At 43.6% G+C, this 14,225-nt stretch overlaps 1 protein-coding gene across 1 annotated transcript in view; it reads right to left on the bottom strand.

The window, feature by feature from the left end:
- The window catches only part of MYO1E (myosin IE), a 194,779-nt gene that overhangs the window by 90,457 nt on the left and 90,097 nt on the right, over window positions 1–14,225 (bottom strand). Inside the window, exons 3-4 of the mRNA XM_064570382.1 lie at window positions 13,707–13,796; window positions 11,453–11,547 (exon numbers count right to left, since the gene is read on the bottom strand). Coding sequence (XP_064426452.1) covers window positions 11,453–11,547; window positions 13,707–13,796 — 185 coding nt within the window. The remainder of the gene's footprint in view (window positions 1–11,452; window positions 11,548–13,706; window positions 13,797–14,225) is intronic.

Raw genomic sequence — 14,225 nt, 5'->3', positions numbered from 1 at the left:
CCTTCCTGGCAGCCTTCCTGGATCTGGGAAGAGGCAGGTCTGAGGGGAAGAATCTCTGTTGCTCACCTGGGGGACTGCAGGGTGGCAGAGAAAGGGGTGATCTGTCAGACCCTGTCCTGACACTGAAAAATAAATCCTCAAGTACATGCAATAGCTAAGTGTGTAAAATACAAAATCACACAGACCTGCCAAAGCTACTGAGTAAATGATAAAAACTCATTCTTTTTTTTTTTTTTTTAAAGATTTTATTTATTTGACAGAAAGAGACACAGCGGGAGAGGGAACACAAGCAGGGGGAGTGGGAGAGGGAGAAGCAGGCTCCCTGCTGAGCAGGGAGCCTGATGCGGGGCTCGATCCCAGGACCCTGGGATCATGACTTGAGCTGAAGGCAGACGCTTAATGACTGAGCCACCCAGGCGCCCCCAAGAAACTCATTCTTTAACAAAATGAGGAAAGTGTGAACACGACAGAGAGCTCTTATTTCTTCCCAATTAGTATTGTCAAGCAGACACAGTGTTCACCTACAGTCTGCCAAGAAAATGGCCTCATGGCAGCACTCTTCTTGGCCCAGGCTGACGCAATAGGGAGAGCCGAATGTTTAGTCTGAAGACCAAGTTTGAGCCCCAGCTCAACTACTTATTAGCTTTGAAATTCTTTTCAGTGTTATTAGCAGATACTTTACAGCACTCCTTAACAGTTTAAAAACATTTTGGGGGCGCCTGCGTGGCTCACTCGGTTAAGTGTCTGCTTCTGGCTCAGGCCATGATCCCGGGGTCCTGGGATGGAGCCCCATGGCAGGATCCCTGATAAGCGGGGAGTCTGCTTCTCCCTCCCCCTCCACTCATGCTCTCTCTCTCTCTCTCTCTCAAATAAATGAAATCTTTTAAGAAAACCCATATTTATGTGTATTTCTTTATTCGGCTTTCCCTATATTCCTTTAAGGCATTAATTCTCTTTTTTAGATAAAGCGACTGAAGCTTGCAGAAGTCACACTTTATACAGAACAGAACTGAGTCCACCCTGTGACTCAGCCCTCGAGGTCTTTCTTTCCACTACACCACGTGACTGTGGCTGCTAACAGATTATCACCCAGATAACCTGACACCTGCTGGCTCAGCGCATCAGGGAGAAGTGGAAAGAGTGTAATAATGGAGCCAGGCAGTCCTGGCTCGGAGCGTGGCTTTGCCACATTGCAAATGTGAGATGTTTAACGTGGTTCCTTTACCTCTGAGACTCAATTTCTTGATGTGCAAAAAAACGGGGGTAGTTAACACCTCATCTGCCAAGTTGTAACTGATATAAGTGAAAGATGTTGAGACTTAAAGCAGGGACCCAAAAAGGGGCTACTATTATGATTTTGGATAATATATTAATAAGCTAGTGAGTCAGCCTTCCTGAATAACATTCTTTGGTGATAAAGGAATTTCTACAATCACACAGGCTGGAAGGTAAGAGTTGCATCGAGCTTGGGGGAAAGGGGAGATTTGAGGTCGTGCTCTTCAAGCCCACAGCCAGAGTGTTCTCATGCAGACCCCAGTCCGGGGTGTGAGCTGACAGGGCCTCCCAAAACCAGGCCAAAGGGACAGGGAGCCTCAAAGGTCAATGTTGCTGGGATAAACAAGAAGCTAGGTGGACCAAGAGAAACAGAAGCATTCCAATGCTAATAATAAAAGATTCCTGAAATACATCAAAGACAGGAAGGTAGCTTGAGAATCCATGAGACACTTGATGGTGCAGACACAGAGCGCAGAGACAGGACACAAGCCAAATATTAGAGGTTCTGATTTTTTTTTTAATCTTTTCATCTTTAATCTTTACTACTCCAAATCTTAGGGATCCCAAATCCAAAGTATCTTTTGAAGCAGATAATTCAGAAATCTTAGACCCAACAGTGACACTATCTCCTTTTCCTCTATGAAGATTTTCATATTCAATCAGTCACCAAATGCTAGTGATATATCTTCAAAATATCTCTCATGCCTTTATTTATTTCTAAAACAGTATTTATCTGGCACGGATTCAGGATGCAACCTGCCAAAACTTTACAAACTGGTGTTGGACACATTAAGGACAGAATGCCCTAGTCTCTGGAAAACAACTGCAGCAGAACATTTCAAGCAAAAAATAAAATTAGGAACTGCACCCAGCGCGATGCTTTCAAATTCACAACACAGTTTTAAAACAAGCCAGGATGGCAAGAGCTGATGTGGGCCGAAAGTGATAGGAATTCATTCTGATAGTAGCAATGAAACGGCCACATACATGTTCTCCACATGTTCCCCACAGAGGTCATCTGGCAAGGGCCCCAGAAAGGGCTCCAGCCACACTGCTGAGCTCTTGTCTGGTCATACAGAGACGGTAAAGAACACACGAAAAACTTGCTGGTTCTCCTTCCCCTTCTACCACACGATTTACCTTTTACCACATGATTATTTTATATATTTGTTTTTTTAAAGACTTTATTTATTTGAGAGGGAGAAAGAGGGAGAGAGCACGTGAACATGAGCAGGGAGAGGGAGAAGCAGACTCTCCGCTGAGCAAGGAGCCCGACACCAGACTCGATCTCAAGACCTGAGCCCAAGGCAGACACTTAACCGACTGAGCCACCCAGGTGCCCCCACATGATTATTTTATTAAATAGATGGGCAACAATGTCTCTGGGAGATCCAAAGGCATCACATATGTAGTTCTATAACACAAATCCAAATTCTGCATTTTGTAGCATGGAAGACGAATGAGCTAAGCGGATATGGGTTGCCAGGTACTGGACCCACAGGTGTCTACTTGTGCCTTCAGGAGCCCATCATTGTCAATGACACTGACGGAGCTCGAGTGGTTGTGGTTTTTTTTTTTTTTAACAGTGATAAAATATACTTTTATTTACTTTGTTGAGTCAGAGGGTCATAAAAAAATTATTGCTCGAGTGGTTGTTTATCTGTTGGCACTGTCCAGAGTCCCCGTGCCCGTCCTATCCTCTTAGTGCTTCACAGGCTCACTGAACACATCAGTTTCCTCTTTGCCTTCCCAGCTCAGGTCAGGGCCTCATTACCTCACCAGCTATCTGTATGCTCTCAAGATCCCATCTCTTTTTTTTTTTTTTAAAGATTTATTTATTTATTTGAGAGAGGGAGAATGAGAGAGAGAGCACATGAGAGGGGGGAGGGTCAGAGGGAGAAGCAGACTCCCTGCCGAGCAGGGACCCCGATGCGGGACTCGATCCCGGGACTCCAGCCAGGATCATGACCTGAGCCGAAGGCAGTCGCCCAACCAACTGAGCCACCCAGGCGCCCCGATCCCATCTCTTTTCTACCCACAGACTTACTTCTGTCAGCCAGCCTTTTGTGCATCATGTCCCTGCTCAGAGACCTGCAAGACACCAACGAGGCCCGCAGGCTTACCCCAGATCACCCAGCCCATCGTTCAATCACACTTACCTCCCCAAATCAACCAACCCGGCACTGCCACACAAATGCTACATGGCTATAATAGAGAAACAGAAGTAGAACTGGCCCACGAGTAATGTACAAGGACAATTTGTCAATAGAAACCTTTAACAACCACACGGATAGACTCCTCACTTTCTCCCTGTCACACAGTGTGAGTTCCAGAGGCTCTCAAGCCATTCATGTTTTCTTCCTCCTACACATCCAGTGGGGAGGGCTCAAATCAAGTCCCAACATCTCCGTGACACCTTTGCTGACTGTTTTAGGCCAAAGTGATCTCCCCCTTACACAAACGCGAATAGCACTTATAGCTTATTTCAAGTGTTCCAGTTTCAAAAGTATCATGAAATAAACATTTATTGTGTACTAGAGAACCCAAGAAGCCTAACACCAGTTTCTAGTCATCAAGGATCGAAAAACGACTTAAAATAAGCACATGCAAATTAAATAATCATAATACGAAGTAGGTGAAAATGAGGGCTATATGAAGTGCTACTGAAATTCAGGAAATGGAGGGATCACTGGCTTGAGACTGATGAGAAGGGCAGGGGGGGACTACCCAGGCAAGGACTTGGATGCAGAAGTGAACTTGACCCATTGGAGGGGAAAAAAATAGAGTAATTTGGTTAGAGTAGGAGAAAATAGAGTGGGAGGTGTCCCAAGGTAGGGACTTCGGTCTCTACTCAAGTTAGGGACTTTGGACTGAACTAGGCAATGGAGAGCCACTGAGGTATTTTGGCAGAAGTGAACACAGTTTAAATGATACGACAGTTTAAGAGCATTCATCTAGCAACCATGTTTGGGAGAGGGTTGGTGAAGGAGTAAGTTCTGGGGTAAAAATAAAAAGAACCATTATAAATTTGTGAAATATGAGATGCTGTATGTCACATAAATGGGATTATTACAACGATAACTTGTGCTTCAGGCAGGAGTTGGTAAACTTTTCCCATAAAGGCCCAGTTATGGTCTCTGTCATTGCTCAGCTGTGTCGTTTTAGCACAGAAGCAAAGATAATATACACAAATGGATGTAGCTTTGTTCCAGTGAAACTTTATTTACAAAAACATGCAATGGGCCATAGTTTTTGACCCTGCAGGTTAGGAGAAAGGCCTACACTTGAGATACAGGCTCTCTCATTTCTTGTAACTGGAGTTCTCTCTCATGTCTTCACGTAACATGATACTGTTAACGCCCATTTGATAAAGAATGACCCCAACTTTTAGTTGAGAAGAACTCAAATAATTTAAATATGTCTCCTTATAAATTTATCAAAAGAACATGTCCATTGAAACTTTTCAAGATAGCTTCTTAAACATCGTGTACATCATCGTGTACATCATCAAGAGATTTCCTAAATTCTGAAAAGATAAAGAAAATGAATCTTTATTAAATGTTTACTTAATAATTATTAGAATTCTATTATTTCGTATAGGTCAACTTCATAACATACTGTTATTTTTATGTGCCAAATATGCGTAATTTTTTATAGCACGAGGGTTATCTTTGATAAATGCACATATTTTAAACTACATGGCTTGCAAGGAACATAGTATGGGGTGAAAAGCAGGGTTATCTGGAAAAGTGACCCGCTGGCTTCCTCCATTGATGAAATGCACCAAATGCATGAATCAATACACACCCATAATTCCCTCACACGTGTCCAGGGCTAACAAGTAAATCAAGATAAAGAAATGGCCCAGGTATGGCCATCTAGTGTATACATGCGTCTTCACATATGGAAGAAATTGAGATTCACACATTCATAAGGTCATGTTTGTTCAGTAAGTCCATCTGTCTGTCTTCCACTGATGACAAAGCACAATCATCAGCCTCCTGGGTTGCAGAAGGCATCATGGCCAACAACCTATAAAGGATTAGGTTAAAACAAGCATCTGTGGTTTGGGTGGGAGAAGACCTTTACCATAGGAGCTCAAGTCCTAGATAACTAATCTTTCGTCACAGTATATGGTAGCCTTATCACCTCCATGGAAATGTGGGACATCTGAGACACAGAGAGGTGTCATGACAGTAGAGTGTAGAGAAAGTGCATGGGGTTTAAAGTCAGACAGGGCGAAGTTCAAACAGAGATTCTGCCACATACTAGTTGGAGGATCTTTTGAGTTCTCTTAAGCCTTCTTTTCTGGATGGAACCCTGAGAAACAATAATGCCGAGACCCAGAGCAGCTGTGAGGAGGATGAGGCAACACGTGCAGAGAGCGCCCAGCAGAGGGCCGGTACTCAGGGGGGTTTACCTTGCCCGCGTTAGCAGCGCTTCAACACAAGAGGTGACTAGGAACTAGGATTCCAGTTGCCTTAATCTTGGTTCTCAACTAGAAAAATTGGGGAGCTTGAATAAAGATATTGATGCTCTGGGCCCACCACCACAAATCAGTTGAAACAGAATCTCTGGATGTGGAGCCTAGATATCTTCATAGCTGCTGAACTCATAAGGCAATTCGGGAATTGGAAATCTTTATCCCTGGGAAGTTAAATTAGAGAATGCAAGGGATGGTGGAGGAAAGTAGCGTCGAGAGCAGCCACTCTCCTGGCCCATCTGCCAGTGGGCTGTTGGGGAAGACTCGCGGAACACCTAAGGCAAATCCTGGGTGTTTATTCCTGACTAGGACTTGACCTGACGGATGGCAGGGGCTGGCAGGAGAGCGTAGGTTAGTAAAAGGGAGCTGACCTACATGGGAGTCAGGCCAGTAAAATGAACAGCAGAAATGATGGGTTTTCCCCAGGCAAACAGACCCCTGAAGAGTAGAGCAACACCCTACTTTGCTGTCTCCAGATAGAGGTAGGGGCCATGATCTGATGGCATGAGCCAATATGATCATCCCTCTGCCCTGAATTCCACCCTATAACAGGAATCTGGCTCCCCTCGTGGACTCTGTTCCAGGGAAATAATTAACTGAGCTGTCCAGGGCAGAATTCTCCTTATAAAATCATGAACTGAAGTCTAATTCACGCTCATTCGTGAGAATAGTTGGCCAGAGTCAGTCTCCCTGAGACTGCTCAAGTCCAGCTATTTTGACAAATCAAGTCTATAAACGTTTGCAAAACTCAGGACCAAAGCTTGGATGGAGGCCTGTACTTGAGAAAGCAGCCTGTCTTCTTTCTTGAGTTCTTTCTTTTTAAATTCAATTTGCTACACTGATTTCTAGTCCCGGAATAGTCAACCGCCAATCCATCCTGTCACCATATCCACCTCTTAGGAAAACATGAGTAAGTCTGGGAGGAAATCAATAACACTGCCCCTATGTGCTGCCATCGTCCCCTGTAAAGAGTGTACATTTCATCATGTAGACAAAGTCACACCTGGGAAATTGGGAGGTGAAGGTCCAAAAGAACACAGGAGAGATGAGGTCATCATGAATTTTTTTTCTTCCTAATGAAATGATTCTAAAAACTCCCTGTCTTACCAGCCGTGACAGAAGCCCTTAATGCAAGGAGCAGGCTTCTCTACCAGCCCCCAGGAAAATGGGTTTGTTTTCTGTTCCCAAATGCATTCAGGCAAGCAGCATTCCACTCAGCCCCCAGCTCTCCCAGCATCTCCCAAGTGGCCGCAAACTTGGGCCTCTCTACTGAAAACAGCCTTTCCCTGCTTTCCCTTCCCTCCAGCATTATCTGGAAGAAAGAGTTCCAAAACCGGGAGAGACCTCAGAGGTCATCTGGTCAATAAGTTCACCCATAGAGGAAGAAACTGAGGCCCAGACAAATGTTAGGTTTGCTGCCCGGGATCCCAGGGCTGGGGAGATGGAACCACAGAATCTCAGAGACAGCAAAACTACTTTCTGAAAGCAGATGAACCACAGCTCTTAGGTAGTGAGGAATTAACACAAAGAGAGGTCAGGCTTTTACCTTCTGCCTCACAAGGGAATCTCTAGGGCCCTTGGAATATCCTGCCTGACTTGAGCGCCTCTGTTTGCCTGGGGGCTTGGGGAACTGGACAATGATTTATAAGGGCTTTGGAGAGCATCGCGTAAGTACTGACCCTTGGAGGAACTAGAGACTACAGGTATTAGCCCGAAACTTCATGGGGGGCTGGAGACTAAAGGCAGCATGTGACTGAGCCCAGATTAAAACTCTGGACAACAAAGGTTTGGGTAAACTTCCCTGGTTGGCAAGGCTACTGCCGACTCATACATCATAACTGGAAGGAGGTAACACCATCCATGACTCCAGGGGGAGGATGACCAGAAGCTTCACACCTGGACCCCTCCCAGACCTTCTTTTGTTTGCTTCTGATGTGTATCCTTTTGCTATAATCAAACTGCAACCGCAAGCAGAGCACTTTTTTAAGTTCTGTGAGCCAGTCTGGTAAATTATTGAGGTGGTGGGAACCCCTGAACTTGTAACCAGCTGGTCAGAAGTGAGGGTGGCCTGGGAACTCCCAAACTTGCAGCCGGTATCTAAAGTGCAAGCAGCCTTCCGCAGGACTGTGCCTTAACTGGTGAAGTTTGGCCCAAGTCTGGGTAGTTAGTGTCAGGAGCCAAAGCAGCTCTTTGTTCTACCATCTCCTGAATTATAGCCCAGCCGCCACCAAGAAATCTTGGAGCAGGGTCTTCAAGTCTTTGCCACCTGAACAGCTGAAAAGGGATTCTAGAAAAGGCACATGTCCGGCTTCAGTGCCCGCGCACCTGCAGTGACGGTGAGGGGGATTTGAATGGGAGAGATGTGGGCTGGGTCCCTGAAGCAGCCAACAATACCATTCCCTTCTTCCTCATCTCACTAGGGTCCCGGAAGGAAGGACAAAAGGCAAGGGAGTGTATCAGAAAACTCACCCTATATTCTCTCCTTTAATTCTGGGCAAGAAAACACCTACCTATCTACTGGTCAGCGACCTCCATTTGGGGTCACACAGAAGCATTTCCTGCTAAGCAATAACTCATCAGCACCCATGTATCCCTCCCAAAGGGACTTAATCTGCATCTAATTAAGTATGTAAATCTAACTTCCAATTTACAGAAATCCAGTTGAAGGAATTAGTGTAATGAGACCATCAGGGAACAATTAGACAAATCTAGAAGGTGTGTCTGTAAGGAAACTGGGTTGCTCTCTTCACTCAACATGAAAAAACAATGGTGGGAGTAGGAAAACTATGGTAGAATAAAAAACGAAGGAAAGGAGAGGAAAGGAGAGGGGAGGGGGAGGGAGGGGAGGGGAGGGGAGGGGGAGGGAAGGGAGGGGAGGGAACTCTAACTCTTGGTTTAAGTTCAGGTCCTGATCTCAAGGATCGGGGATTGACCCCTGCCTTGGGCTCCAAGCTGAGGGTGGAGTCCAATTCAGATTCTCTATCCCTCTCTTTCTCTCTCTTTAAAATAAATAAGTAAAATCTTAAAAAATATATAAAAAATAAATAAAATCTTTAAAAAAAAAGAAAAAATGGGGTACAAATACAAATATCAAAGAAGCAAAAACCCTATAATCTTAAAAATAAACTGGAAATTATCAGTATGAACTCATGTTTCACTGTTTTTCTTTAAAAAGGTTTTTTTTGTTGTTTTTTTTTTTTTTTGCCTTTTAGCACTCTTAGTGCCTAGATTGGTGGTCTCTAAATGCCATTTCCCAATAAAATGAACCAGGACTTTTTGGTGAAATGGCTGACTTGAGGGCTCAGCAGAAAATATACAAGAGAGCTTGATTTTTTTTTTTTTTTTTTAGGATTTTCTTTTTAAGTAATCTCTACACCCAACGTGCGGCTTGAACTCAAATCCCTGAGATCAAGAGTCACATGCTCCACCGACTGAGCCAGCCAGGCATCCTGAGAACCTGGCATCTTTTTTTTTTTTAAGTTTTTTTAATTTTTATTTTTATTTATTTGACAGAGAGGGAGACAGCGAGAGAGGGAACACAAGCAGGGGGAGTGGGAGAGGGAGAAGCAGGCTTCCCGCCGAGCAGGGAGCCTGATGCGGGGCTCGATCCCAGGACCCTGGGACCATGACCTGAGCCGAAGGCAGATGCTTAACGACTGAGCCACCCAGGCGCCCCAGAGCCTGGCATCTTAAATAAGGAAACTATCAAAGTCTACTCAGGTCACATCAAAGGCACATGGGAGCCAATACAAACAGCTCTCAATGGCCGAAGACAGGACCATTTGAGCCCCAAAGAAAATCACCATGTAAGTGTAAACAGGTAAGATATTTAAAATCCATTAGTTTGGAAAGATACTGAAAACAACAGTTAACTTTGGGAGGTTGTTAGGGCATCAACTCATTGTTTCAAAAACTGGTAAATACAGACAACAAATCAAGCCTTGTATCTCATTTTCCCACATAAATTGTACTTTAGGGTAACTAAATGAAAGAATTCCAAGTAATAAACATAGAAAGAATATCGGAATTAGAAAATAACTATTTTTCAACCACTAATGAAACCATGATGTGAGATGAGAATTTATAATGGAGGGACCCACTGGTCATCTGAACATCACACCAAGAGAGACCAACAGGCATTAAGTGCACAGCATCACAGATGAAATGTTTTTGCCAAAATAGTAAACCTGAACCTGATCAAACTTTTAGATCTAATGACAAATTTACAGGAAATACAGGAGACAGTGCAATGTGACAGTACACAACCAGCTAATCCCAGACTGTGGAAAATTCTGCAGGACAGACAACTTTTTCTTTAACAGACAAGTGCCAGAAAACAAAAAGATGAAATTGTTAATGATTCGGAGACTTGCGATACATACAACCAAGTGCCATGGGTGAGCCTTGTTTGGAACCTGAGTAAAAACAAACCAACTATAAACAAGACATGGAATTGGAACACTGGTAACATTAGATAACATTAAAAGAATTATTCATTTTTCAGGTATGATAAGAATGATCGTTGAGAGGCACATTCTAATTCAGTGACAAGTGAAATGATGCTCGACCTAGGATTTGCTTTAAATAACCAAGCGGGGGGCGGGGGGGGGCGCCTGGGTGGCTCAGATGGTTGAGCGTCTGCCTTCGGTTCAGGTCTCCTGGGATCGAGCCCCACATCGGGCTCCTGGCTCGGCGGGGAGCCTGCTTCTCCCTCTCCCTTTGTCTTGCCCCCTGCTCATGCTCTCCTCTCTCTGTGTCTCTGTGTCTCAAATGAATAAATAAAATCTTTCAATAAATAAATAAATAAACAACCAACCAAGAAGGGGCAGGGTAGAAGGACCAGAGGATTGGCCATATAAGTACTATCTGTACAAGCTGAGTGACAGATCCACAGGAGCATATTATAATACTCTTTCTCATCTTGCCTTTGTTTATAAATATCCAGAGCTTAAAAATTTTCGAAAGTACTTCAGTTAAAAAATGGAAGAACTAAAAAGATGAATGCAAATGTGACAGAATGTTAATAACTGCCAAGTTCTAAGTGATGCGAGTGCGGATATTTATATTTTCTGTATGTTTGAAAATTCGTAACAGTAAACAAAATCGTGAAAGCACTTAAACCCAGCAAAGACTCAAGAGTTGGCTCAGGTTAGAAGGATTCTGAGATGTAGCCAAAGACACCCAAGGCTGCTGTTTGCCAGGGATGCCCTCAGAAGATTAAAAGCAAATGACAAAGTATACCAAAAAAGTTTGAACTTGAACTACTAAATTACTAAGGAAAGGAAAAAGAGGGACTTAGGGAAAAGGACTCCAGCTGACAAAAATAGTGAAGCACACTTATTGTACTCCTGATAAAGGATCTCCATTTCAGAGTGAAGCCATGGTCAAGTGGGAAGAGAGATGTTTTATGATGCTAGTTCCGGGCCCAATCACAGAGTCAGGCTAGCACCATGCGCCCTCCAGCCTAATGCCCTCAGCTACAGGAGTATAAACCACAACCCCATGGAAGCAAAATTTTTTATGATTTGGAGTTATAAAATAACTCAAGACAAAGCAGATGGCCCGCTTGTTTCTCGGGTACGTCAACCAGCTTCTGACACCAGCAGCTATAGAAAAAGCACTGTTCCTTGACCATGAATGCTAACCCTGGCAGGGTCTCACGCCCTCTATTCCTAATAAGGCTCTTTCCCATACCTGATGATGACACACTGGTTCTCTCTGTCAATGATCATGTTTCTGTACATATTATCTGCAAGAGCATAGATATGTGGTGGGTTTTCATACTGTGCCTAGAGAAGCAAAAAACAAAAGCAAAACCATGGTCAGATAGAGCAACACATCACATTTCTTTTCTTGGTCTTAGCAATGGATTTGCCCCTGTACAGTTCCAATCTTAAGGCTTGTGTAACACAGGAATTCATAAGCTTGCCTAGGTCATCAGGAGTTACACCTAAGAAAATGAGGATGGGACTGGGAAGGACTCCTCCATCAGCAAGAGTGTGATTCAGCCTTCAGACATGAAGACATCTTCAGATACTCCGGCACCACACCCTTCCTCCCAACATGCCTCTGCAGATGACAATTCCATTTCTAAATGTTTCTGAAGACATCTGGGCAACAGGTCTTAAGAGAGGCCTACTAAAAACCTGGATCTGACTTTCACTAGAATTCTAAATTCCTACGTAATTTTTTTCTAAGAGGTAAGTTGGAGATGCTGAAAGCCCAGGTAAGTTGGAGATGCTGAAGTGAAGCTGTCTATGAGTGAGGAGAAAACCTAAACATTTTCCCTAAGAAGAGGGCGAGAGGAGTAGTTCTTTAAAGGGATAAATTGATTTGACCAGTTTGTTTCATCTCAATGGGCAGGGAAAAAAAATCCTACCACACCAAGATATTCTCCTGGGGCTTTAGTCTCATGGGCTAGCTTAGCTATGCCTGAATACAAATTCGCCAATAAGTTTATTGTGTCAGGACGATTTCAGCCCCACTTCCCTCAGTTTCTTGAAGTTTAACACCACTACCTCAAAAATTACTGAAAAGAAAAATACTTCATGTGCTAGAAAGCTGAAGAGAAGTTGCCTTACCTTTAAGACTATCTAACATCAAAGAGTGATGTTAGATGGCAGATCCAGTGAGAAGACATGTAGACTCTGTCTTACCCTTCCCTGGTCCCATCTCTCAAGTAGGGATAATACTGTCCCACACTCAACAGAGTTGCGTACTTAACTTCTCTGAGCCTTACTCTCCTCATCTGTGAAATGGGGCTGGACAGTAACATACAGTCAGCACGCAGGGCTGTTTAATTATTGTTGTGGTGTAACAGAGTACCTAGCGTTCAGTAAATACCAATTTTACAACACTCTTAGCATTAGCAGCTAAGAATAAATGTATTTTTAAAAATTCTAGGGCATTTCTTTAAAGAGAACTTTTTAAGAGATAAATGGTCGAAAAGGGACTCGTGTAACAACGGTTTTCAGAGAACGGGAGAGAAACGACACGAATGCACGGCACTCCCAGCCATCCCGCCTTGGCCTTGGCCTTGGCCTTGGCCTTGGCCGTCACTGAGAATGAGGAGCCGGCTCCGAGCCTGCTGCCCTGGGGCCCCGGTTCAGGGCGCCAGGGCAAGGCCCAGCCCCTGCTGACAGTGTGTCCCTTGTGCTGGGCTCCCATAAAGGCAGCATTATCAAAGGTCTTTCGCGTGGCAGCCTCCTTGGGCTCCAGCTACCAGCACCATTCATCTGGCAACAATGGGGTGGGCTCTTGCTCTGGGTAAATTGCCTTCCACTTCAACTGATGAATTTGTGTGGGCTCTCTTTTGTTTGTTTTCCAGGGGTCAGGATTAATGAACGCTCTCGTACTTCTGCTGCAGAGGAAAGAAGGGAAAAGATACAGGGAAAGGGAGGCCTGGGGAAGTGCTGAACCACGTACATGAAATATATTCATTAGATTTACAGTTTCTATTTTTACACACAACTAAAATGGCTACGGAGCTGGATCTCAGTAGGGACCAGGGTCACATTAACAAAAGAAGCTATGAAAAGATTCATTTTTCAGGTTCCATTCAAAGCCATAGCTTAACTGAGGTTCTGATTTGGAGGGAATGGTTCTCACCGCCCTATTTATTTTTTACCCGTTACTGATTTTTCAGTCCTTAGAATTTTGTGGCCTGTGTGGAAGGAGGAATTCCCCCTTCCCCCACCGAGCTGTAGGTCCTACATCCTATTTGACTAAATTTGTATATAATATTCCTATATTAGATAGTCCTACGCTTCTTTGAGCTGCCTTCTAAAGAGCAGCACATCATTAAAAATCAAACAATGTCACCTACTTATCTTCCCCAATAAATAATTCACAATAAGAAAATGCAAATGTATTGCCAACTTCAGGAAAAATTACCCATGCAGCATAAAAGCCCCAAACACCACAGTAATTTATGTGGCATATAACTTACCGCTCCTTGGTACATTTCAATTTCCTTTTCCCCAAAATATGGCATCTGCTTGAAAGGGTTGACTGAGATTAATACGGATCCTATGTATGTCTGAATTTATATCCAGTTAAGGTCCAGCATTAATCTTCATAGCTACACATTTTTCAAATTAAGTAACCAGATGTTATCAAGAATTCATAATGACTGTTCAAACAAAAAGCTCAGATACTTGTTTTCTAAAAGATTACAAATAAAGATAAAAGCAATTACAAACTAGCTCAGGTTTTGTTCCTCTCCAGGAAGAGTAATGAGCTTAATTACCAAGCTGTTCCAAAAAGAAATCATTATTAAGACTGGTGACATGTATGGCTAAGGAAAACACAAAACAACACAAAACAGAGATGACCTAGGAGTGAAAAGAGCAGTCATCATTCCTTTGCTCAGATATTATCTTTTCCTGGAAACTTTCATATCTCTTAGGTAGACTAAATATGTATTCACTTACTCATTTAACAAATAGAGGGATACAAGATGAACTGA

This window comes from Mirounga angustirostris, unplaced genomic scaffold (genome assembly GCF_029215605.1).
Source record: "Mirounga angustirostris isolate CCGP_5_RB_7025 unplaced genomic scaffold, mMirAng1.0.hap1 SCAF_9, whole genome shotgun sequence".
In the NCBI taxonomy this organism is placed as follows: Eukaryota; Metazoa; Chordata; class Mammalia; order Carnivora; family Phocidae; genus Mirounga; species Mirounga angustirostris.
The sequence above is the reverse complement of the archived record's forward strand: the minus strand, read 5'-3'. Positions and strand labels throughout refer to the sequence as shown.